General features: G+C 48.2%; 2 protein-coding genes across 4 annotated transcripts; both read left to right on the plus strand.

Annotated features, from left to right (window-relative positions):
• The first annotated feature begins 6,245 nt into the window (after positions 1-6,245).
• Positions 6,246-11,850, plus strand: LOC148666554 (major histocompatibility complex class I-related protein 1-like). Its single transcript, XM_088631741.1, has 7 exons — positions 6,246-6,380; positions 7,478-7,544; positions 8,385-8,651; positions 9,060-9,329; positions 10,025-10,303; positions 10,701-10,822; positions 11,419-11,850. The coding sequence occupies exons 2-7, from the start codon at positions 7,490-7,492 to the stop codon at positions 11,425-11,427; spliced, it is 1,002 nt and encodes a 333-aa protein (XP_088487867.1). The 5' UTR covers positions 6,246-6,380; positions 7,478-7,489; the 3' UTR covers positions 11,428-11,850.
• A 5,521-nt stretch (positions 11,851-17,371) lies between these two features.
• LOC148666555 (popy Class I histocompatibility antigen, A-1 alpha chain-like) lies at positions 17,372-26,283 on the plus strand. Of its 3 annotated transcripts, none has more exons than XM_088631738.1 (6): positions 17,372-17,658; positions 19,121-19,227; positions 20,772-21,032; positions 21,612-21,881; positions 22,885-23,163; positions 24,062-26,283. In XM_088631738.1, the coding sequence occupies exons 2-6, from the start codon at positions 19,176-19,178 to the stop codon at positions 24,217-24,219; spliced, it is 1,020 nt and encodes a 339-aa protein (XP_088487864.1). In that variant the 5' UTR covers positions 17,372-17,658; positions 19,121-19,175; the 3' UTR covers positions 24,220-26,283. The 3 variants fall into 3 exon arrangements, with proteins under 3 accessions (XP_088487864.1, XP_088487863.1, XP_088487866.1); XM_088631737.1 differs by lacking the exon at positions 17,372-17,658 and adding an exon at positions 17,891-18,199; XM_088631740.1 differs by lacking the exon at positions 17,372-17,658 and adding an exon at positions 17,891-18,199 and having other exon boundaries at positions 19,154-19,227.
• Positions 26,284-26,310: the final 27 nt, after the last annotated feature.

Genomic DNA, 26,310 nt, shown 5'->3' on the forward strand with positions numbered 1-26,310 from the left:
CTGGAACAAGTAATAGGTTTATTCCATGCTGAAAAAAAGAAGAGAGAAAACACAACGTTTCGGCCGTGGAGCCTTCTTCAGGTGTGAGAGAGACAAGACACAGTCTGTGTACTTAAAGATGGTTTTCCGAACTCATACATCAGAAAGACTACCGAAACCAAACTTATCCTGCAGCTAGGATCACACCTTCTCCCTTCTCTTAACGACAGACTACTGTTCTTCTAAATTTTCTCCAGTCATTGGAAGTTTCATTTCACATCTCTCTTCACCCATTCTGACTTCACACCTCTTGACTGGCCTCTCTTTCTGTCTCCTCACTCCTCCTCCCTCCCTGCTTTTGTTCTCCCGCTACATTACCTTTGCCTACTGCCCTGTCTCTCATGTTTGCCACATGATCCACGAATTACACTCCAGACGTACTGTAGAAACGTACAGCACACTGTCTATAGCATTGACAAATACCAACCAGATCTTAACAATCCAGTACATGGACACTGCTCTTCAAACCTTTAATCAGCATTGCAGACGTTTTACCCCAAGTACTGGGGTAGGTGCTATTAGTGGATTGTGTGTAAAAATGAAGGTGTGATGTGTGATCATAGGGGCACCGTTGGTGGGGAGTACATTTACAGGCTTCAGACGTAGTCGTGTAGAATCCTATAGGAGTGATGTAAAATTAATATATATGGGGACATGATTGTAATGTAATTTTAGTGTTTATTTTTAATGTACGTTTACTTGTATTGTTTGTATGTTTTGTGAGTTTCTGTGCGTGTAAAACATCATTTTCTTCAATGCAAGATAAAGGTCTGAGAAATCAAGGTGTTGTATCGGACGAGAGGAAAACTGGACTCGAGGAACCCTCCTACCCTCTAGCGGTAAGAATAACAATTCGCAGACACGGGAGAAGTTTACCGTCTGTTTTACTCTGTTTCTGTTATGTCTGTAACTAGTGCGCTACTATACAAAGATTTGGCGTTTAAAATAATTATTTACTATTCTTATTATATCTGACAAAGTAAGCATTCTTAGAAAAACAGTATCTTTCAATCTCAAACTAATTGAGACCGGTATTGTCATAACTGGACATGTTTAACACCTTCAGATGGTGGTATTTTAAGAGATTACTGTTATAGGGATCGTCGCAATAGCACTTTTTTCACTAAAAACAATTATTTCTCTTTTGTTGTTTTAAAAACTATTCACTGCGGTACCTCTTGTTGACAGGCATTATAACAGATTGGACAGCTCTGCTGTTCTGTAACGTTATTTTAACGTGGCGCTGATCTCTCGATTATCCATTGATAATCGCCGTCGAAAATATCACAGAGGTGTCCAGTGCTTTATTATATACACTCATTTACAGAACACAACATTTCAAGATGAAAAGTGTCGAACCGATTCAACAGAAAAGGCGCCAAGCATTACAATGCTTGATTTTTTAAATCACATGACAGTGATTTTTTGCACTGTTCCAAGAATTACCTTGCACTGTTTTCGTCCTGTTATATTTTCTCTGCGGAATTTTGCACAGCTTTTTGATTTTTTGATTACTTAATTACATGTTATTTATATTATGTTATTACATGTCACTGTTATTGCTAATCTGTTACTGACTATTGTCTTATCTTCTGTCCTATTTGTATACTGCACCTGAGTGACTTATGAGAAATACTTTTCATTATACTATGCACCTGTGTAAGTTTAATGACAATAAAGTTTAATTGAATTGAATTTAAATTGGTCCTGTAGTTCCTTCTCCTCTGACGCCTTCTGGGTAATGTAGTTCTTTTTACTACATTAGAAAAGAGAAGGGAAACATGAATTCAAACCCACCCCTTTGAGCTCAAAACAGACTCGGCTCTCTTCATAAGTTGAAAATCGTTAGAGATGCATACAGCAATTATGTCGGTAAGAAATAGTGTCTCGGAATCGGGTAAACTTCGGGCGAAAATGACAGTAAAAGGCAGGATTAGGGGCAACACTCATCCTAGATAGTCTCGTTCAGGGTTTTCCTACAGGAGAAAGAAATAAAAAAAAATGCTTTTCTGAGTTTCACGCATAAGTGAATTTTTTCTCCACTGTACTCAAATATGTTTATAGCTCAATAACCACCCTTGAAAATTGTATTCAATAATTCATTTTATTAACTAATGTTTTTTCTTTTGCTGTGTATCCTAGTGATTCAGATTTGAGCTGAAAAAGAGGAATGTGAGGCTAATATATAGAATGATCTGTGCTTAAATGGTGCACCGTTTTAGAATAATCGCATTTTTGAGGGGCTACGTCACCCCCGTTTCAGGTTGAGCATTAAGCATTGAGACAGTTGGCTCTCGGATGTTTTTTCATTTAAGTGGCCGTTTCCTGTTGTGATGGCTTTGCAACACTTCAGAGAGCTTCAATGTCTATCCTTCTCTTCCTCCAGGGTCCCAGATCGCTGGCTCCTCTGGCGTAGACGGCTCTCCGGTCTTCCTGTTGAACACACTTCACCTCCTCGCACACCAACACACCTCTCATCCTCACACACCAACACACCTCTCATCCTCACACACCAACACACCTCTCATCCTCACACACCAACACACCCCTCATTGTCACACACCTACACACCCCTCATCGTCACACACCAACACACTTCACCTCCTCACACACCACCACACCTCTCATCCTCACACACCAACACACCTCTCATCCTCACACACTAACACACCCCTCATTGTCACACACCTACACACTCCTCATCGTCACACACCAACACACTTCACCTCCTCACACACCACCACACCTCTCATCCTCACACACCAACACACCTCTCATCCTCACACACTAACACACCCCTCATTGTCACACACCTACACACCCCTCATCGTCACACACCAACACACTTCACCTCCTCACACACCACCACACCTCTCATACTCACACACCAACAAACTTCACCTCCTTACACACCAACACACCTCTCATCATCACACACCAACACACTTCACCTCCTCACACACCAACACACTTCACCTCCTCACACACCAACACACTTCAACTCCTCACACACCAACACACCTCTCATCCTCACACACCAACACACTTCACCTCCTTACAAACCAACACACCTCGCCTCCTCTGACACCAACACACCTCTCATCCTCACAGTCCAACACACTTCACCTCCTCAGACAACAACACACTTTACCTCCTGACACACCAACACACCTCTTTCAATGCCAAAGAGAAAGTCCCGTACCACGCCACCACAGCGCCCCCATGTGGCAGGGCAGGGAATCCCCATTCTCCAGACTTCCAGCAATGTGAGATCAGACCCCTGAGACAAAGAGCCCGCTGTCCGTACAACATCCCAGCCTTGAGAAACTATTGCATTCCTACACGAGAGAAAACCCATCTTTCTCATTTCACCCTTCATATACATGCAGAACGAAGCCAAATGTCTGTTTGATCGAGGCAGGACTGGATTAAACCCAATTTACGATTTTACCTACCGACTACAAATCTCTCACCCCCCATCTCCGTGTTAACCTTCTGATTGGCAGAAACATCTCCATTCTGAACCATGGAATGCCAAACACCATCTCCCCTGAACCCTGTACTCAGAGTAGGAAACAACAAAGCAGAATAAAAAGTCAGTAAAAATGAGGCTCAGGATAAACTCGTTGAATGGAAGGTCATTAATTGTGAGGTTGTGCTCTGGAACAGGCTGCTATAAGGGCAGTGACTCAGACAGAGTCTGAGGGGATCCTACAGTACTGTTAGTCATTTATGTTAATAATGGATCATGCAGCATTTATTACTGTTAGTGATTTATGTTAATAATTAATGGATCATACAGTATTTATTGTTACTGTTAGTAATGCTCAGTGAGAGTGTGGATTTGCTTCCTGGAAGCTGAAAGCTGGGGAAAAAAAACAGAAATTTGAAAACAAATAAGTAAACTAGAGCGCTTTCCTTGCCTGGTGTGCTGGTGAGCGTGAGTCGCCCGGACACTATCCTGACGGGGGGTTTCTAAGTGATGTCTGTGCATCAGTTTCAAGGTTTCTGCGGGTTTGATGCATCGTGACCTTATTTAGTTAACATGAGTATTAACGGGCAGAGCCCTGTTTATTCATCACACGCATGACAGGGTAATGCAGTATGCTCGATATTACGGGAACTGTCAGGACTTTATCGCTACGCTCTTTTGAGACATTGTAACACGCTGCACAGACTAATGCAGAAATGAGTGGTGATAAATTCTTTGAACAATTTCTTGAATCAAGATAAGAAAAAGCGTGTCAGGGAAATGTGAATGTGCACTTTTACTCTTGTACTCTTTTAATTCTCTCCTACGGCTCTGCAGCTCGAATCGCACTTCACAAAAGTATCTCATTACCGCCGAAATCAATTTGCCGGTGCGAAAGAGTTTTTACAGAGCTCGGGTCCTTACAGTCCGCGGTCTCGTAGCGCACGAGACGGATGGCTTGAGATTTCTCTCTTGAATATAGTACGTGTCCTTATCCTAATCACGAATATTTGTCATCACTGCGCGGGCTGCAGTCTGATTCATCAGCAAAGAATGACTGGAACTCTCCCACGAGTCTGATTGTTAACTGTTTGTGCTGAGGGGAGTCCTTTTAATTGAACTTATTGCGTGTTTTTTTTGCGTCTCTTCCAACGGCCCGCTCGAGAATGATCTCTGGACAGAGGCGAGGCTGCTATAAAGGACATCGGGCGGAATCCAGGCACGGGTGGGTAAAACTCACGCGATGGGACGTGTTTTTCTACAAAATATCAGTTATTTCCATAACGACATCTAAAAAAAAAGAAACGTTCTCACAAATTGGTAAACTAGCATGCAATAAAAAAAACTTTCCGAACGGCGGTGATTGTCCATTGTCAAACTGTGCAAGTGGACGACGGGGCCGGATTTGCACACTGAGTCCCTCCAAGCCCTCTCACTCGCTTGTGTCCATTATTCCCCTGTACGGGGCCCAAAGTCCTGTCCAGCCCTCGCCGTGGGGAAACCCCATTTCGTGACGTCGCGCTTCATCCTCCTTGTGAAGTCCGCCAGGATCCTCTCCTCCAGCCCCCTCGCTCCCCACTTTATGTTGTGCCGGATGAGAGTGTTCCTTGCGTCTCGCAGTCCTTGTTTTATGAGAGACAGCAGCAGCCCCCGCAGGTCATAATTACAATAATTGCTTACACTTCTGTAGCACTGTTCTGGACACTCCACTCAAAGTGGTTTACAGGTTAATGGGGATCCCCTCCAGCCCCACCAGTGTGCAGCCCCACCCGGATGATGCTCCAGTCCTCTCCCCACCCACCAGCTCTCAGTGGGGAGGAGAGCAGAGGAATAAAGTCAGTTCAGAGAGGGGGGTTATTAGGAGGCCATGATGGGTAAAGACCAGGGGGGAAATTAGAGCAGGATACCGGAGTTTTACATCTCAGCCGAAGGACAGCGCCTGTTTAAAGTCCAGTGTCCCCGTCACTACACTGGGGCATTAGGACCCACATGGACCGTGGGGTGAGTGCCTCCTGCTGGCCCCACTCACACCTCTTCCAGCAGCAGCCTTAGCTTTCCTAGGTGGTCTCCCATCCAGGTACTGACCAGGCTCACACCTGCTGAACTCTAGTGGGGCTGCCAGTTGTGTCTCTCTGTACGTCGGACACGGAGGATCATTCCTCACAGACACGGAGAGACACGGAGCTCTGGGCAGCTGAGCCTCTCGGATAAAGTTGTTTGGGTTTTGGAGTTTTTTTTTCCGTGAACTTGATCGCAGGAACCAGCCGGGGGAGGTGGGAATTTGGCTTGGGTCGCTCAGACAACGGCTACAAAAAGCACAGACGCAACATTTGTGTGAAAACAGACACGAAACGCTCTAAAGCGATTCCGAAAAGAGCCAGAGGAGAAGATGGTTTTGCATACGAAACGCCACATCACGGAGAAGACCGAATCCCCCGAAAAGACCGATCCCTCTGTTTTTTCGATCAAATTAAAGGTGATTTCACGACACGCATCTCACCATCGGCACACGCTCATGCAAGAAGATGCAATTTCTACTGTTTGTACTGCGGATGAAACTTGCCTGCCAGCAGCAAAATTCAGCGGTCGGGCTGAAATTTGAATTTGAGTAATTCCATAACCGGATACGCAAAAAACACACTAGGGTGTTCTTAACGGATGATCGAAAAGCGTCGTTAAGTCTCGTCAGCATCTGCGATTTTCGCTCTCAGTCTGCGAGAGACGATCGCGGGAGGAGGACTGCCGTTTTTTTCCCCCACGCGTGGGGGACAAGCGCTGGCGGCCGGCGTATCGCTGTCTTTTAGAAGCCGCCGAGACCAACAAAGAAAAAGATTCCGCGTGGATTTATTTGTTTATTCGACGTGGAAAGGTATCGAGGTTTGTGCGTGAAAAGCACAGGGACAGGAGGAGCACATGGCTGCGGTCAGGCGGACACGAGTCTCACAGCTATAAAAGACACGTTCACTGTAAAATACGAGTCAGTGTGAATGCGCACTGCGGTTTCTGACAGTACAAAATGCAGACCTTCACCGGGAAAATGTCGATTTATCTCAAAGCTCAGGAAGGCGATACAATTATATTGTAGAACAGCTGACGGACCTGCAGCAAAGCGTGTTTCTACTCCTGTAGTGCATCGTGGGTATCGGAGAGCTGGGCACAGTGCAGTTTGCAGTGATCTGAGTCTGGGAAATCACCCGGGCTCCAGTGGGGTGGGTTGAAAGGGGGGTGCAGGGGTCCGTCACCTACTGAGACGCCCTAGCCGGAAGGGGGCTCCCCTTGCTCGTGAGCTCGTCTCGCGTCGCTTTTCTCTAAACGGGATTTTCTATACGGCCAGCAGCCATATTACCCTGCATCTCACAACTAGCAGTCCACTGAAGCTAAGCAGCTGTGAGCCTAGTCAGTACCTGGAGGGGAGACTCCTGGGAAAAGCTGAGGTTGCTGCTGGAAGAGGTGTTAGTGGGGCCAGCAGGGGGTGCTCTCACCTTGCGGTCTGTGTGGATCCTGATACCCCAGTATAGTGATGGGGACACTAGACTGTAAAGAGGCGCCGTCCTTTGGATGAGACATAAAACTGAGGTCCTGACTCTCTGTGGTCATTAAAAATCCCAGGGCGTTTCTCGAAAAGAGTAGGGGTGTAACCCCTGTGTCCTGGCCAAATTACCCATTGGCCTTTACCAATCATGGCCTCCTTATTATCCCCATCTCTGGCTTCATTACTCTGCTCTCCTCGCATATTAAACCAGTTCCAGATCAAATTACACCCTGATGTCAGTTTGTAGTCCGTACGGTACATCATCCTCACCCAGTTCATGGTGTATCTTCATTCACTTTGGATGAAACCCAAGACAGTTTAGATTACATTCTAATCCCATTCAGTTTACATCCAGATCCAATTCAGATTATATGATAATCAGGGTCATATTACATTCTAATCCAGCTCAATATTGTTTTTTGTTTGTTTCTCAGCCCATTTCTCCAATGTGGAGTTTCTTCATCGTGTTGGGAGTCTTCCTGATACCGTCTGTCGAAGAAGGTGAGTGTCAACGCTGGAGCAGCTCTGATGGGGAACCTTCTGGGTCTGCTCTCTGGAGCCTTGATCAGAGAGGGTGGGGTCACACTCGCGTCCCCTCCAAAAAAAAGAGGAGCTCGTCTCCATTGCTGTCATCTTGGACTTCACAGAGGAGGGCAGCACAGTGGGGCGCAGTAGGTCAGCACTGCTGCCTCACAGTTCTGGGGCCCCGGGTTCAATTCCAGACCTGGGGCTGCTGTCTGTGGGGAGTTTGCATGTTTTCCCCATGTGATTCCATGGCTTTCCCTCCCACAGTCCTGCTGGTGGGTTAATTGGCTTCTGGGAAAACTGGCCCTGTTATGTGTGTGTTCTGTGATGTACTGGTGTCCTGTCCAGGGTGGGTGGGTGTGTGTGTGTGTGTGTCCGGCCGTCCTGTCCGGGGTGTGTGAGTGTGTGTGTGTCTTGTGATGGACTGGTGTCCTGTCCAGGGTGTGTGTGTGTGTCCTTGATGGACTGGTGTCCTGTCCAGGGTGTATCTGGCCTTGTGCCTGTTGTATGCTGGGATAGGCTCCAGCTCCACTATGACCCTGTACTGGAGAGCGCTGTTCGATGGCTGGATGTCATTAGCGGAGAGTCTCCACCACCCACAACAGGGATTGAAGATCTTCCTGAGCAGCAGCTTCAGTAACTGGGAGTGGAGGGATGAATCCTGAACTTCCCAGTAGCCACCTGGAATTCTCCCAGCTCCCACCCCGGAGCTGCGCTCGAACCCGGCCGGGTCTGATTTTCAGTAACAGCAGGAATCTGGGCGCTGGTGGTCTCTTTCTGCATCACAGCTTTCTCCTTTCACTCCCCCGCACACAGAGAGCGCCTCGGCCTCCCACTCGCTGGTCTACACCTCCACAGCAGTGTCGGAGGCGGGGCTCCTCTCCCAGCTCCTGATCTCCAGGGTGCTGGACCAGCAGACGGTCTCTCACTGGGACAGCACCAGCACCTCCCAGAGAGAGACTCGCACCCGCCACTGGCCCAGCGGAGCTGCCGGCCTCAGAGACATCGACTATGAGCACGAGGAGATGGAGAACAGGCAGAGGCTGCAGGGAATCCTGAGGAAGAGGAGCAACATGGGGAAAGGTCAGTCAGTCCTCCGCACTGTCCTCTGTCCTCTTTCTCTGTGTGTCAGTGTCATCAGTCTCTGTGTCTGTCAGTGTCCTCGGTCTCTCTCTCTCTCTTCAGATGCGCTGTGATCTGGGGGATGATGGGAGTTTGTCTGTACTGTTAGTCTCTCTGTGTGTGTGACAGTGTCTTGGTCTCTGTTTGTGTGTGTCACTGTCCCCGCTCTCTCTGTGTGTGTGACAGTGTCTTGGTCTCTCTCTCCAGATGTGCTCCAGAGGTGGCGAGGCTGTAGACTGGGGGATGATGGGAGTTTGTCTGTACTGTTAGTCTCTCTGTGTGTGTGACAGTGTCTTGGTCTCTGTTTGTGTGTGTCACTGTCCCCGCTCTCTCTGTGTGTGTGTCAGTGTCCTCGGTCTCTCTCTCCAGATGTGCTCCAGAGGTGGCGAGGCTGTAGACTGGGGGATGATGGGAGTGTGGCTCTGTTTGATCACTACGGCTTCAATGGACAAGACTTCCTGTCCTTTGAGGTGGACAACATGACCTGGAGAGCAAGTTCCCTGGAGGCAGAGGACAGTCAGAGGGACTGGAACCAGAACAGGGTTAAAAACCAGTATACAAGATTCTTCCTGGAGACTGACTGTATGGAAACACTGAAGAGATTCCTGGAGTTCAGAGAAATAGACAAGAACCACACAGGTGAGACAGAGAGATATCAGATACAATAGGAGACAAATGCCCCTAGACGCTCTGCACAAGGAGTTTTGTAAAAACATCCCCCATGTGCAGAGGAGTGGGTGGCACAGTGCAGTTTCTGGGGTGCTGTCTGTGTGGAGTTTGCATGTTCACCTCATGTTTGTGTGGGTTTCCTCCCTGGTGGGTAAATTGGCTTATGGGAAACTGGCTCGTGTATGAGTATGCATCTGTGTCTGTGTGAATGTGAATGCTGTGTGATCCTGTGTGAACAGGACGTGTCTGCAGTACTACAGTCCTAGTGTGATCTCCTGTCCTAGCTTGAGAAACAGAGAGTGAGCCTGTCTGTCAATGATAATAATACAGTGTGTGATCTCCTGTCCCAGCCTGAGGAACAGACAGTGAGCCTGTCTCTCAATAATAATAATACAGTGTGTGATCTCCTGTCCCAGCCTGAGGAACAGTGAGCCTGTCTCTCAGTAATAATAATACAGTGTGTGACCTCCTGTCCCAGCCTGAGGAACAGACAAAGAGAAAATATGTTTGATTTGTATAATTGTCTAATAATGACATGTTGTGGTTGTAAAGGTTTACAGAAAGGAGGCACACAAGATCTTGTCTGTGGAGCGATGTCGCCTCACCTTGCACAGTGTCCACACTAATCCTCAATGTGTTAACATTGCTTCCGGTCTCCCTCTCAGTCTCTCCTCAGGTGTTTGTCTCTTCCAAGCGTCGGGGAGACACACAGAGCTGTTCTCTGTCCTGTCTGGTCACTGGCTTCAGTCCTGGAGTCATAGAGGTCAGTCTGTCCAGGGCTGGAGAGACCGAGGGAGAGGACGTGTGGTCCAGTGGGCTCAGACCCAATGGAGACGCCACCTATCAGCTGAGGAAGAGTGTGGAGATCAGAGAGAGTGAGATTGAGGAATACAAGTGTACTGTCACTCATCACAGCTCCAACTACAGCGTCACACTGACCTGGGGTAAGAGTCTGGAGCAGATTAGTGTGTATTATACTGTATCACACACTGGGGTGAGACTGGTGCAGATTAGTGTGTATTATACTGTATCACACACTGGGGTGAATCTGGAGCAGATCAGTGTGTATTATACTGTATCACACACTGGGGTGAGTCTGGAGCAGATCAGTGTGTATTATACTGTATCACACACTGGGGTGAGACTGGAGCAGATCAGTGTGTATTATACTGTATCACACACTGGTGTGAGTCTGGAGCAGATCAGTGTGTATTATACTATATCACACACACTGTGACACACTAAGAAGCTCCAGTATGTTGTACTGTACTCTTCTGCAGGGGTCAAGGTGTGTCTGCAGTGTTCCGTTCCTTACGCAGTGTGTCGGTGCTGTTATTGCAGGACTCTGTAGTGCTGGAGATGGGCTGTCCCGGCGGCATGGGTTAGCTCTGGCCTCTGGGATCGCTGTCCTGGCTGCGTGCCTGCTGTCCATGATAGGATACAGTCTGAACAAGCGGACACAGGTGAGAGACAGGGGACTCTTGGATTGGATTAGATTAAGCTCTAATGGTGAAGAGGATGTTCTGCATGAATACTTGTCTCCCCTCTCGGAGACCCTCTCACCGCAGGCTGGCTGTTTTGCCTTTGTGACAAACTCTTTCCCACTCTTTCCCTTTCACCTGTTCACCCTCATTTCCCTGCCCTGTGACTCACTATCCACCTCACACCCCACTGACAGCCCCCTGACTGACACACTCATCTTCATTAAATTCCGGTGGGGGAGGGTGGGCAGCATGGTGGCGCAGTGCTGGGGGTTCTAATTTTAGACCCGGGGTGCTGTCTGTGTGGAGTTTGCATGTTCCTCCTGCGTTTGCGGGAGTTTCCTCCAGGAGCTCTGGTTTCCTTCCCCAGTTCAGTAGCAATGCTAACATCAGCGTCGGTCCTGCTCTGTTGTGCGCGCTGAACGCGTCGAGAAGCGGCCGAGAGCTTGGGCTTGGGGAGGTGCCCTCCGGTTTCATGACCGTGTCCAGCGGTGTCCAGCGCTGCAGAATGTGTCCGGATTGGCTTTCACTCGGGGTTTAGCCATAATGACACCTTGCGATTTATTTATTTATTTTAGCCAACGTGAACAGAAGCGTTACCAGCAGGAGGACCGGATTTAAAGATCAAAGCAAGTGATGGTGGTGTTCCGTGATGAACAGTTATACGTGCGATCAACTCCACGGCTTCGAGCTACAAGCCCGCCCGTAGCGATATCACAGGTATGGTGTGACAGAGGGCGCGATCGCCTGATCACACAAAATACGGGAGAATTCCTATTGCCTAATGACGAGATAGGAGGGCGAATTTCCTTTTCCCGTGGTTGCACAAGCGCATTGCTCTGATAAGGAGGGAAAAACAATCCATGTGTTATATTAAGAGATTGCAGATGACTAGTGTGCACTTTCCAATAAATAAAGAGATCGCAGATGCCTTGTGTGCACTTTCTCATAAAGAAAGAGATCGCAGATGCCTAGTGTGCACTTTCTCATAAATAAAGAGATCGCAGATGCCTAGTGTGCACTTACTCATAAAGAGATCGCAGATGACTAGTATGTATTTCTCGTAACGACCAGACGTTCTCACCGTACCGTAAGTGACTACCACCACCACACGAGAGCCCTGTGCTGTCGCACAATACTCACATTCTCATTCTCGGGCTCTCCGGCTTTCAGCTCTTTGGGGCGGCTCCTGGTCCCACTCTTTCTTGTAAACGGAGGCGGCTGGGGGCTCCCCGGGGGTGAAAAGGCTGTTCGCACCCCATACAAACTGTCACGCCGTGGTTTGAGCACACACATACAGTGGAGAGTGGGCCTGGCCTCATTCTGCAGCCCTGAGCCCTCAGTTCCAGATGAGCTCTCGGTAGCTTCTCAGTGCGCAGTGCAACAGGTTGTTCACACACTCAAGTGATCACTGCTCTCTAGCCCTTAGCTGGTAACTCGTCTTCCTTGATGGCAACAATGCGCTTCCGTATTTAATCACCCCCCGCTCCTAGTTCCTGTAACTCTTTCAACTCTTCAACCTGCGGGGGGGCGTCAGATCTGCCGGCACCCCGGCACGGGCTTCGCTCGCTCACGGCATGCACCGCCGCGCGTTCCCGCGCCGCTTCCGTCCAGCGGGAATGCACCTCCCCTGCAGCCGCGCATCGTGCGCGTTCAGCGGGTCGGCTTCCGCGTCTCCTCGCTTTGCTCGCCGACCAGAGTTTTTTTTATATATATCTACTCCCTTCCGTGCGCTTGTAGCTTTCCAGCAACGGCAAAACGGCAAAAAAACACCACCAATTCACGGGGTGTAGAAGGATACCAGCATCTTGGGTTCACCTCAAAACGGGATACCGTACTCCGGGACACGTGCGCGGGTGTTAGAGGTGAATTTCCGGGGTGCTGCGCTATATGTGGGGTTGCCCGGCTCCCCCTGCGACCCCCTACTGGATAAAAGCAGGAGGAAAACGAGTGAGAATTCATCCGAGAGCCTCATCTTGTCTGTCTGGGAGAACATGCAAACTCCACACAGACAGCAAACACCCCCCCCCCCTTTCCCCAGGCGCGGAACTGAACCCCACCCCACCCCAGCCAGGCCAGGCACCCCAGCAGCAGCAAGGCAGCAGGGACAACTGCTCATGCCTCGGGCTCGGAATGTCCTACATTAAGATCCACCCGCCCCCCTCCCATACCGACATGAGCACTGCTGGGACAGCTGAAGTCCCCATCCGTGCATTTTTAAAGATGCGATCATGGCTGGGGAGGTGCTGGGTGGTGTGTTGCACTCACAGCAGCAGCTGCGCCGAGTGTGGGGGTGTCTGGATGTCTGGGGGGTTGCCGGTTCATAGCCCCAGGGCGTAGCACAGCTTGAGCACAGCACTATACTCAGGCACTGCCTGAACGGGCACCGACATTCGTAGTAAGGAAACAGTAGAAAGAGACGCACTTGTTACTCTACCTCAGTTCATCTACCCAGTGGCTGCTGTGTACAAAAACCACAAGAACGAGTAAAAGTTTATTTCACGCGGACGAGAAAAGAGACACAACGTTTTGGCTGCGGGGCTGTCTTCGGGTGATGACACCTAAATGTAACACGCTGCCGTCCTGACAGGCAGATTACAGCACTACAACCAAATTACAGCACAGGACACGCTAAATAGACGATACACACTAGCTGAGCATTTGACCAGGAAAAGACAACCAGATCTGTGACTGGAGATCACACACTGTATTTCTGTTCAGTTTCTAAGTCTGTCTGGATCTGGATCACAGTCTGGACATAGAAACTGGACACAGGCAGACCCAGCTGTCCAGAGAGGACAGGCTCAGTGACCACAGCCTGGACACACACACTGGACACAGGCAGACCCGGCTGTCCAGAGAGGACAGGCTCAGTGCCCACAGCCTGGACACAGAAACAGGACACAGGCAGACCTGGCTGTCCAGAGAGGACAGGCTCAGTTTCCACAGCCTGGATACACACACTGGACACAGGCAGACCCTGCTGTCCAGAGAGGACAGGCTCAGTGCCCACAGTCTGGACATAGAAACTGGACACAGGCAGACCCAGCTGTCCAGAGAGGACAGGCTCAGTGACCACAGCCTGAACACACACACTGGACACAGGCAGACCCGGCTGTCCAGAGAGGACAGGCTCAGTGCCCACAGCCTGGACACAGAAACAGGACACAGGCAGACCTGGCTGTCCAGAGAGGACAGGCTCAGTTTCCACAGCCTGGATACAGACACTGGACACACGCAGACCCAGCTGCCCAGAGAGGACAGGTTCAGTTTCCACAGCCTGGACACAGGCAGACCCGGCTGTCCAGAGAGGACAGGCTCAGTGACCATAGCCTGGACACAGACACTGGACACAGGCAGACCTGGCTGTCCAGAGAGGACAGGCTGTGCTCCCACTGCCAGCGGGGAAAAGCAGAGACAGAGATACACCTTCTGATGCACTGACAGAAATACTCTGGGATCGGACCAACATTCTTCCCCAAAATAACAAATCTAATCCTATAATTCCCATTCCTGCCAGAATCACAACAGCTGCCAATCTTACTGGGAGAGGAAACTCAACAGAGCTGCAGTCCAGTACCTGATCGGTTTGTGAACCTGTCTCACAATAATGTTTGACATAATATCTGCAAATATCCAATGTAATGTTTGTACTGTAATTGTTGTGTTAATTCTCCAGGCCTTGTCAACTGCCTTGCGGTCACACCGAAACAACAATTATTCAATGATTTGGAATTTATGCTCGCACTGTCGTGGATGCCCTGCATTCGTCTGCATTCGCTTGCTTAGAAAGCTTAAAAAATAAAATTTGTCAAAAAAAACCAGAACAACTTCTCTGGGTTCCGAGATGGCTTATAATATAATATACGCCTGGAAACAGCGCACGAAAGTGACTGTGTGTTACTGTGGTATCAAATCACCTGTCTTACCAGAGTGTTTCCATCTTTTTTTAGGAATAATTAACAAGAAGGTTCATTTAAAAAACGCACAAACGCCTTCTATTGTACAACAAACGGCAGAATAAGCAACTGACGTCTCTTCGCCTGAATGGCGAGGAATTCAATGGTAGTCAGACGCGTGTGTGTTTTATTTTAAAGGCAGAAAACCTTGTTGTTGTTTTTTAACAGATCCTGACAGAAGTTATCAAGTCGGGAACTAACGTTACGTGACTCTCACAACACGGTCGCGAACAAACCGACCGGGATGTTTTCAGAATCAGAACCGAGCGACGTTTTCTTGATGTCGGGTCGACAGATTCTCATGCTTGAAACCGTGTGACGCCGAGACGTCACTATACGTTCTGACGATTGTGTCGCCTTTTTGTATTATACCACGGCACTTTGTACGGGAGAAAGAAGCCTGTTCCAAGAAGTGTTCAGGCACCGTTGGGGTTATGAAAGTGTGATTTCGATGCTGTGGAGTCTCTATGCACGTGGAAAATTCTGACTCCTCAAAAAAAGGGGCTGTCCCTTCCCAATTTATCTTTATTACTTAGTATATTATTTCTGTTTTGTTATTTCTCATACTACAGAGTTCAATAACCAACACACGAGAGACATTCGTTCACGTCCTTTAAATCTGACTGCAGCACAGCGCTAAATAACTCAAAGATTGTACGTTCACACAGCTCGCTCTCCCTACGACAAACAGCGGTGGGCAGCGCCTTTTTGTGGTGGTTTTCCTCCCCCGGTCACCGCCTTTGCCCTCCAGGGGCCAACCGTCAATAAGTAATAAGAATAAACATGAACTAATAGGAAGATTTCCGTTCTGGTAATGTCGTTTGGGGAAAAACAAATCGTCTCGCGGGGGAGCCAGAGCCTCTCCCGGCATGCAACGGGCACAGGGCGGGGGTACACCATCACAGGACAGGACACCAGTCCATCACAGGACACACGCACTCACACACCCTGGACAGGACACCATTCCATCACAGGACACACACACACACTCACACACCCTGGACAGGACACTAGTCCATCACAGGGCACACACACACTCACACACCCTGGACAGGACACTAGTCCATCACAGGGCACACATACACACACACCCTGGACAGGACAGCATTCCATCACAGGACACACACACACACACACTCACACACCCTGGACAGGACACTAGTCCATCACAGGGCACACATACACACACACCCTGGACAGGACAGCATTCCATCACAGGACACACATACACACTCACACACCCTGGACAGGACACCAGTCCATCGCAGGACACACACTCACCACACGCGCGCGCGCGCGCGCACACACACACAGGACAAGAGTCCATCACAAACAAAACTCCCCAGACAGCAAGCACCCCCGGTCCGGAATTCAATCCAAACTCCCAGTACTGACACCTGCGCCCTTCTTCTGAGACATATATTAAGGTAAGCATTTTGTAGAAAGAAAGGGAACTGAAAATAAGGCACATACATATATAACTAAATGAGACGTGACTGTTAGATGCGTTCAGGCACATCTGGGTGTCTCCAAGCTTTTTTTACGCATTGTAACACAACACCTCCAAGCGACCCATAAGACGCTCAGACGTCATTAACCCATGAAAACCCCGAAAAATGAGGCAGCGAGTTTTTCTTTTCAAACTTTAGTTCAACATCAAATAATACAAAGGGAGGAAAGGTATCAAAAAAATATGTGAACAAAAAAAAATACACACACACGAAGCAATACTCAGCTAGAGGTTATTTATAAATCAGTTTTACATACATTTAGTTTTTTTAACCTTGTTATTTTTCATCTTCTTAATGCAGTTTAAGTGATACTGCATTTCCATCTTATAATCGTCAAAGGGGGGGGGGGGGGGTATCAATGGACCGTTTTGTTTTGTGATTGCGATATCCACCCAGTTTTACTAACAGATCAAATGTAAATAGTCAACTTCCACTTTACATCTTGCACAGTATAACATGATATCAAGCGCCTTGAATCTAACATTGGCACTTAATTGCTTAGAGATATAGTTCTGTAAGTCCATCTAAAATAACTTTGTTAATATATGCAGGTGATAAATAAACGTGTCTGAGTATCTTTTCCAGCTTTACTGAATTACATCAACTTGCCCACCGAGGATAAGCGTACCTCCGTTGCCCGAGTAACGTGACGCCTGTGAATGACGTAAAAAGAGCGCGTCGTTCTATACCTAGTGGAGACGGACAACTTTTCCAGCGCTGGGTTTCGGGGGGCTTTCCCAACCTCTCCTCGCCCTTTAAACGCCTTACATAGTAAATGTACATTATCCTGTAATATGAATTTCCCTAACAGAAAAAAAAACAATTAGTCACTTTCAACAGAAGAAACTCTCGTAAGGTTAAATTCCCCCCCACGATTACACCCTCAGATGAAACTGCTGCCTGGCCGGTGTGCGGTTTCGGGGGGCTTTCCCAACCTCTCCTCGCCCTTTGGCCTGGGCATCTTCACACTTTTATTACGCTACACACAAGCTCAGCCCCCCAAAAAATGAATTATCCACCCCGCCCCTGGGTGAAGAAAAGGCAACAAAAAAAACGCAAACTCAAAACAGAAACGAAGAAGATGGTTTAGATAACAGCGAGGTTCAAAGATCTTTAAACGCCTTACCTAGTTGATTTACATTTTTACTGTAATATGAATTTCCCTAACGGAAAAAAAAACAGTTAGTCAGCCTGAGACGAAACAAATCTCATATGATTATGAGTCTCTCCCTGTTTAATTCCCCCCCCTCCGATTAAACTGCTGCCTGGCGTCGCCAGTCCGCTCCGGCTCCACAGGAGACGGGCTGTCAAACCCGAGACGGGAATCCGGGTCCGGGCCGCCCCACGGGTGAGTGAACCGCCGTCCTCTCCGGGCTTAGTCCGGACGGAAGCTCAGTAGTACCTAGTGCCCTGTTCACTAACTGCTGTAGGGTTCGTGAGGTCGGCGGTGACTAAACACTCCGCCTGCAGGGAGAGGGACGGGACGGAGACGGTTATTCTCTTCTGGCAGTTTATTTTAACTGTCACATTTCCACCGTCTCTCTCTCTCTTTTTCATTCTCTTCCTGCTCTCTCCCGTTTCCTCGTCACATGGCCGCCGCATGGCCAGTCAGAAAACAAGGAAACGCGTGTATCATCATCGTAAACCTGTCCAGAGACGGAAGTAGAGAGCTCTCTTTAATTTAAAAATATTTTAAACTGCATAACCGAATAAAACAATGACAACGGGCCAGGGCATAAACGCGCACCAGTTTCTGACGCGTAGGCGGACTTCAGAGGCGCCTGACTCGACATGCTGTCGAAGCGACTCTGTCTTGAGAGTTTCACTCCTACTTCGTATCAGAAATAACCAACTTTCCACACGACTTTACAGGAAGCTGGAAACAACAGGTTCGAGAAGTGATATTTACATGCCTCTATATATAATACTTTCCGTACAAATAAAAGGTATAGATGTCTGGGGGAGGATCAGTGGTTGTTATTCCTGCCCTGGGATCAGTTCAGAACCTGGGGTGCTGTCTGTGTGGAGTTCTTAACTGTGTTTGTGGGGGTTTCCTCCCACAGTCCAGAGACAGGCTGGGGGGTTAATTGACTTCTTAGTGTGTGTGTCCTGTGATGGACTGGTGTCCTGTCCAGGGTGTGTGAGTGTGAGTGTGAGTGTGAGTGTGTCCTGTGATGGACTGGTGTCCTGTCCAGGGTGTGTGTGTGTCTGTGTGTGTCTGTGTGTGTCCTGTAATGGACTGGTGTCCTGTCCAGAGTGTGTGTCTGTGTGTGTGTCCTGTGATGGACTGGTGTCCTGTCCAGGGTGTGTGAGTGTGAGTGTGAGTGTGACCTGTAATGGACTGGTGTCATGTCCAGGGTGTTTGTGTCTGTGTGTGTCCTGTAAAGGGCTGGTGTTATGTCCAGGGTGTGTGTGTGTGTCCTGTAATGGGCTGGTGTCCTGTCCAGGGTGTGTGAGTGTGTGTCCTGTGATGGACTGGTGTCCTGTCCAGGGTGAGCCCTGCCTTGTGCCTGTTGCTTACTGGGATAGATTCCAGTTCCCCCCTGTGACCCTGGACTGAAAATGAAAATGGATGGATGGATATTTCTTGTTTTCCTATCACTGTTGTAGTCGTGGGTTTTTGGACTAAAATTTGTCTTCTCTTTTTTCAGGAGTGGGTGGCTGTTTTAGATGGGGATAGGAGTGGGGGAGCAGGAGGGATTGAATCTGTTGTTTTGTGATTGTTTATAAAAAATCTGAAACATATTTTTAAATAGTATTAAACATATATTTTTTAAAACGTCCTCCTGTTTGAAATTGCTGCATGCTAGGTGAAAGACAGTCTGCACTGGGGTCTGACACAGCGTGATCTGATGTCCCTCTGCAATGAAGAACCTGCTGTCGTGTCTGGCTGTGCTGTTTGCCCTGTGCCTTACCAGTGAGTACCTCAGCCTCATCACCTCTCACGCCGGTGTATGGAGGTCTTGCCTGTTTGTCTGTCTGCCTGCCTGAGTTTCTCTCTCTGTTTTCCAGCTTTCCTCTCTGTCCTCCTGCCTGCGTCTGTCTGATAGACTCTCTGACTGTCTGCCTGCAAGTACTGTAGGTGTGTGTCTGTCTGACTGTCTGCCTGCAAGTGTCTTTCTGACTCTTATCTGTCTGACTGCCTGCCTGTGTTTGTCTGATAGACTGACTGACTGCCTGCGAGTACTTTAGGTGTGTGTTTGATTGTCTGACTGTCTGTGTCAGTCTGACTCTATCTGTCTGACTGCCTGCCTGTGTCTGTCTGATAGACTGACTGACTGCCTGCAAGTAGGTGTGTGTCTGATTGTCTGACTACTTCAGGTGGGGTAGCTGCATCAGCATGCGTAGGCTGCAAAGGAACAAGTAATAGGTTTATTCCATGCTGAAAAGAGAAGAAAGAAAACAACGTTTCAGCCATGGAGCCTTCAGGTGTCAGGTGTGATTGTCTGACTTTCTGCCTGCGAGAGTCTGTCTGACTATTTGCCCGCAAGTGTCAGTCTGACTCTATCTGTCTGACTGCTTGCCTGTGTCTGTCTGATAGACTGACTGACTGCCTGCAAGTACTGTAGGTGTGTGTCTGATTGTCTGACTGTCTGCCTGCGAGAGTCTGTCTGACTCTATCTGACTGACTGCCTGCAAGTAGGTGTGTGTCTGATTGCCTGACCGTCTGTCTGAAATGACCACGACACGTTTGTCAGCCAGCTCTCGAGAAAAGTTTGGCTCACCCCAATAAAAAAAAATCTCCCTTAGAGAACAGGTGCCTCCAGGCCCGTTTCTAGTCTCAGAAGTGTGTGGCCAACATGTGAAAGGAACTTAATCTCTTCAGTGTCTTAGATGGGCGCTCTCAGTCTTTAATCGCTGGAGTACAAGAGAGCAGCGTTCAGAATTCCGAAAGTCAGGCACAGCTCTTATTTCAGGACTTATTTCGATACAGCAAAGGGAGCACCCTGCAGTGGAGAGTGCAACCATGGCTGCTGGTGCTGCTGTACATGCAGTACATGTGTGTCTCTGTGTACCACCAGGTAGATACATCTGTTCTGACTAAACTATCCTCTTCTCCTCCCCACATGTCCAGATGGCGGATCACTGCCATGGTTCCAAGAGGGACATCGTGGATATAGCTATTGTTTAGGAGGATTTTGCTGCTCTACAGAGATCAGCATGAAGTACTGACACACAGAAGACATGATGGATGGATGGATTAATACCCTCATTCATTTATTTCCTTTTTTTTAATTGTATTGTAATGTCAGCATGCCCAAAGGGGTTGGGCAGCCAGTTGACCTTGGACCCCCAGAGGTTTCTTTTCTCCTTACTCCGTTGTCTTCTGGTCTTCTGTTCTGTGTTCTCACAATGTATGGTCACTTGCATTGTTAAGCATCTTGGGGCATCTGTCATGAAAGGTCTGCACTCAAGTGCTAAGGAAACAGCGCTGTTCTCCTTTCCCTGCCCCGCACACAGAGAGCGCCTCAGCCTCCCACTGGCTGGTCTACAGCTCCACGGCAGTGTCGGAGGCGGGCCTACTCTCCCAGCTCCTGATCTCCAGGGTGCTGGACCAGCAGACGGTCTCTCACTGGGACAGCACCTCCCAGAGAGAGACTCGCACCCGCCACTGGCCCAGCGGAGCTGCCGACTTTAGAGACATCGACTATGAGCACGAGGAGATGGAGAACAGGGAGAGGCTGCAGGGAATCCTGAGGAAGAGGAGCAACATGGGGAAAGGTCAGTCAGCCTTCCGCACTGTCCTCTGTCCTCTGTCCGTCTCCGTGTCCTCTGTTTCTCTCTGTGTGTGTATGTGTGTCAGTCAGTGTCCTCTGTTTCTCTGTCCTCTGTTTCTCTCTCTCTGTGTGTGTGTGTGTGTGTGTGTGTGTGTGTGTGTGTGTGTGTGTGTGTGTGTGTGTGTGTCCTGCTCTGTATATGTGTCAGTGTCCCAGGTCTCTGTGTGTGTGTCACTGTCCCCAATCTCTGTGTGTGTGTGTCAGTGTGCTCGGTCTCTGTGTGTGTATGTCAGTGTGCTTGGTCTCTCTCTGTGTGTCACTGTCCCCGGTCTCTGTGTGTGTGTCACTGTCCCCGGTCTCTGTGTGTGTGTCAGTGTGCTCGGTCTCTCTGTGTGTGTCAGTGTGCTCGGTCTCTCTGTGTGTGTCAGTGTCCCTGGTCTCTCTGTGTGTGTCAGTGTCCTCGGTCTCTTTGTGTGTCAGTGCCCTCGGTCTCTCTGTGTGTCACTGTCCCTGGTCTCTGTCTGTGTGTGTCAGTGTCCTCAGTCTCTGTGTGTGTGTCAGTGTGCTCGGTCTCTCTCTCCAGATGTGCTCCAGAGGTGGCGAGGCTGTAGACTGGGGGATGATGGGAGTGTGGATCTGTTTGATCACTACGGCTTCAATGGACAAGACTTCCTGTCCTTTGAGGTGGACAACATGACCTGGAGAGCAAGTTCCCTACAGGCAGAGGACAGTCAGAGGGATTGGAACCAGAACAAGATTAAAAACCAGTATACAAGATTCTTCCTGGAGACTGACTGTATAGAAACACTGAAGAGATTCCTGGAGTTCAGAGAGAAAGACAAGAACCACACAGGTGAGACAGAGAGATATCAGATACAATAGGAGACAAATGCCCCTAGAAGCTCTGCACAAGGAGTTTTGTAAAAACATCCCCCATGTGCAGAGGAGTGGGTGGCACAGTGCAGTTTCTGGGGTGCTGTCTGTGTGGAGTTTGCATGTTCACCTCATGTTTGTGTGGGTTTCCTCCCTGGTGGGTAAATTGGCTTATGGGAAATTTCCTCGTGTGTGAGTGTGCGTCTGTGTGAATGTGAACCGTATGTGATCCTGTGTGATCAGGACGTGTCTGCAGTGCTCCAGTCCTACTGTGATCTCCTGTCCCAGCCTGAGGAACAGACAGTGAGCCTGTCTCTCAATAATAATAATACAGTATGTGAGCTCCTGTCCCAGCCTGAGGAACAGACAGTGAGCCTGCCTCTCAATAACAATAATACAGTATGTGAGCTCCTGTCCCAGCCTGAGGAACAGACAGTGAGCCTGTCTCTCAATAATAATAATACAGTGTGTGATCTCCTGTCCCAGCCTGAGGAACAGTGAGCCTGTCTCTCAATAATAATTACATAGTGTGTGATCTCCTGTCCCAGCCTGAGGAACAGTGAGCCTGTCTCTCAATAATAATAATACAGTTTGTGATCTCCTGTCCCAGCCTGAGGAACAGTGAGCCTGTCTCTCAATAATAATAATACAGTGTGTGATCTCCTGTCCCAGCCTGAGGAACAGTGAGCCTGTCTCTCAATAATAATTACATAGTGTGTGATCTCCTGTCCCAGCCTGAGGAACAGTGAGCCTTTCTCTCAATAATAATAATACAGTTTGTGATCTCCTATCCCAGCCTGAGGAACAGACAAAGAGAAAATATGTTTGATTTGTATAATTGTCTAATAATGAAATTATTTGGTTGTAAAGGTTAACAGAAAGGAGCCACACAAGATGTTGTCTGTGCAGCGATGTCGCCTTGCCTTGCACAGTGTCCACATAAATTCTCAGTGTGTTAACATTGCTTCCGGTCTCCCTCTCAGTCTCTCCTCAGGTGTTTGTCTCTTCCAAGCGTCAGGAAGACACACAGAGCTGTTCTCTGTCCTGTCTGGTCACTGGCTTCAGTCCTGGAGTCATAGAGGTCAGTCTGTCCAGGGGTGGAGAGACCGAGAGAGAGGAGGTGTGGTCCAGTGGGCTCAGACCCAATGGAGATGCCACCTATCAGCTGAGGAAGAGTGTGGAGATCAGAGAGAGTGAGATCGAGGAATACAAGTGCACTGTCACTCATCACAGCTCCAACTACAGCGTCTCACTGAGCTGGGGTAAGAGTCTGGAGCAGATCAGTGTGTATTATACTGTATCACACACTGGGGTGAGTCTGGAGCAGATCAGTGTGTATTATACTGTATCACACATGGGTGAGTCTGGAGCAGATCAGTGTGTATTATACTGTGTCACACACTGGCGTGAGATTGGAGCAGATCATTGTGTATTATACTGTATCATACACTGGGGTGAATCTGGAGCAGATCAGTGTGTATTATACTGTATCACACACTGGGGTGAGTCTGGAGCAGATCAGTGTGTATTATACTGTATCACACACTGGGGTGAGACTGGAGCAGATCAGTGTGTATTATACTGTATCACACACTGGGGTGAGAGTGGAGCAGTTCAGTGTGTATTATACTGTATCACACACTGGGGTGAGACTGAAGCAGATCAGTGTGTATAATACTATATCACACACTGGGTGAGACTGGAGCAGATCAGTGTGTATTATACTATATCACACACTGGGGTGAGACTGGAGCAGATCAGTGTGTTTTATACTGTATCACACACTGGGGTGAGACTGAAGCAGATCAGTGTGTATAATACTATATCACACACTGGGTGAGACTGGAGCAGATCAGTTTGTATTATACTGTATCACACACTGGTGTGAGACTGGAGCGGATCAGTTTGTATTATACTGTATCACACACTGGGGTGAGTCTGGAACGGATCAGTGTGTATTATACTGTATCACACACTGGGGTGAGTCTGGAGCAGATCAGTGTGTATTATACTGTATCACACACTGGGGTGAGACTGGAGCAGATCAGTGTGTTTTATACTGTATCATACACTGGGGTAATAACAGAACTTAAGGCAGCAGTCACATTCTTTTTGTTATGCAGCAGTTAACGTCTGAAACTTGTCTTGTCTCTATAACAGATTCTGCAGCATGTTTGTACTCTGACCCCCTGGATTCCAGACTGCATGTCGTGGTGACTCTGGTGCTTCTGTGTGTGATGGCAGCAGGGGCTGTAGTCGTCTTGCACCAGAAGAAGCTGTGCTGTGTGCCACTTTTACCACTGTCTTCACAAAGATAAGATCAGATCACTTTATTGGCCATATACAATTTCTTGCATGAGGAATTTGTCTTTTCACAGACCCCAGCTTGCTCTCCATGAGACACACAGACAGGGAGAGAAGCTTGGGGTCAGAGTGCAAGGTCAACCATTTATACATGACTCCTGGAGCAGCTGGGGTTCAGGGCCTTGTTCAGGGGCCCAACGAAGTAGGATTCCTTTGCCGGCTGCAGATTTTTTAAAAAGATTTTTAAAATATGCAGGCTGGATAGCCAGTAGCCATATCACCCTACACCTCACAACTGGCAGCCCACTAAAGCTCAGCAGGTGTGAGTCTGGTCAGTACCTGGATGGGAGACCTCCTGGGAAAGCTGAGGTACTACTGGGAGAGGTGTTAGTGGGGCCAGCAGGGGACGCTCACCTGCGGTCTGTGTGGGTCCTGATGCCCCAGTATAGTGATGGGGACACTGGACTGTAAAACCGAGGTCCTGACTCTCTGTGGTCATTAAAAATCCCAGGGTATGTCTGGAAAAGAGTAGGGGTGTTACCCCAGTGTCCTGACCTAATCCCCCCCCCTAGTCTTTACCAGTCATGGCCTCCTAATAACCCCCCTCTCTGAACTGGTTTCATCACTCTCCTCTCCTCCCCACTGAGAGCTGGTGTGTGAGGAGCGGGCTGGAGCATCATCCAGGTGGGGCTGCACACTGGTGGCGGTAGTGGGATCCCCATGACCTGTAAAGAGCTCTGAGTGGAGTGTCCAGAAAAGGTGCAAGTGTAAGGGATTATTATTATTATTATTAAGCTGTTAAAGATGGCAAGACACTTCAGGCGCACGGAACATGAATGCTGGCCATGAATATTAATAAGCTCTGCATCCAATGACAACACCACAGAACAAGAACGCGTTTGAGCTGAAAGATGTATGTTTCACATTGAAACCGCAGGAAGTCTGATTACAGTGTAATTATGTGGCGAATGTTTTTACCGCCAGAGGGGTGTCAAAGCGTGGTGTTGTAGTCCTAGCTGGCGATGCATTTTTAAAACTCTGTTCTCTTTTGGACATCCACATTGTAGGAAGAGATTAAGCTCCAGTTTGCTTTTTATTTTATTTTTGAATAAATTTAGATAAAAAATCTAAATTGGCCTGTCTAATTATTGTCCAGTGCTTCAGGTTAAGGAGCTAGAATTGTGTTAAGGAGCCTCTGAGACTCCTTATTCGATATATATGGAGTACCTGGGGGACAGCTCTGGGGCTCAGTGGTTTTGCTTAGCTGCCTCGCACTGCAGGGGCCCCGGGTTCAATTCCAGACCCAGAGTGCTGTCGGGGTGGAGTCTGCATATTCTTCTGTGTGTGTGTCCCTTATTGGACTAGCAGGGTACACCACTATCCATCCTGGATGCATGCACATGATCTCACAAAAGACTTGAACGCGGGTGCCTTGTGCTTCCATAGGATGACAGAGGAGCTACGAACACGATGATTACACAGTACCTATTTTGGGTGATGTCTTACGCTCATGAAAGTCCCCTGCAGTTCCAGATATTGAGCGGATATATTCCAGATTTATTCAACCCTGACAGCTTTGATCCTCTCTTGACAGCCTTGTTAGGAGCAAGCCAATTACTGCTGCGTTTAATTACTCTGGTGACCGACACCAAGCTGCATGGTCACTATAATCCAGTATTTATTCCATACATGCCAGCGTGATTAAGTAGCACAATAACCCTGGGTATGCACAGATATATACAGTATGTCTCCTTCAAGAAGTTCCTTGAAGTATGTTCCTTTTAAATCATTAATACTACACTTTATTATATTGATTAAATGAAATGGTCTGAGACATATGTTTGAAAAGTTTAAAATAGGCATAAGGGCATTATCTACAATACAGTATTTCTAAATGTAAGAACGTGAAAGCTGTGTGGACCTGATCTTTTTTTTACCATGTTTAGTCTTTTTTTTGGTCAAGTGCAATTGTATTACAGTATGTAGTCCCTGAAGGTGTTATTGTAGTTATATGTTATATGTACTCTTGTTTGTACGGTATTAATTTTTGTTGTTGCAATAAAAAAAAAACGAAAGTCGTGCATAGCAACGGTCACTAAGGAAGT

Source organism: Lepisosteus platostomus, chromosome 5, assembly GCF_059453375.1.
Source record: "Lepisosteus platostomus isolate fLepPlt1 chromosome 5, fLepPlt1.hap1, whole genome shotgun sequence".
Lineage (NCBI taxonomy): Eukaryota > Metazoa > Chordata > Actinopteri > Semionotiformes > Lepisosteidae > Lepisosteus > Lepisosteus platostomus.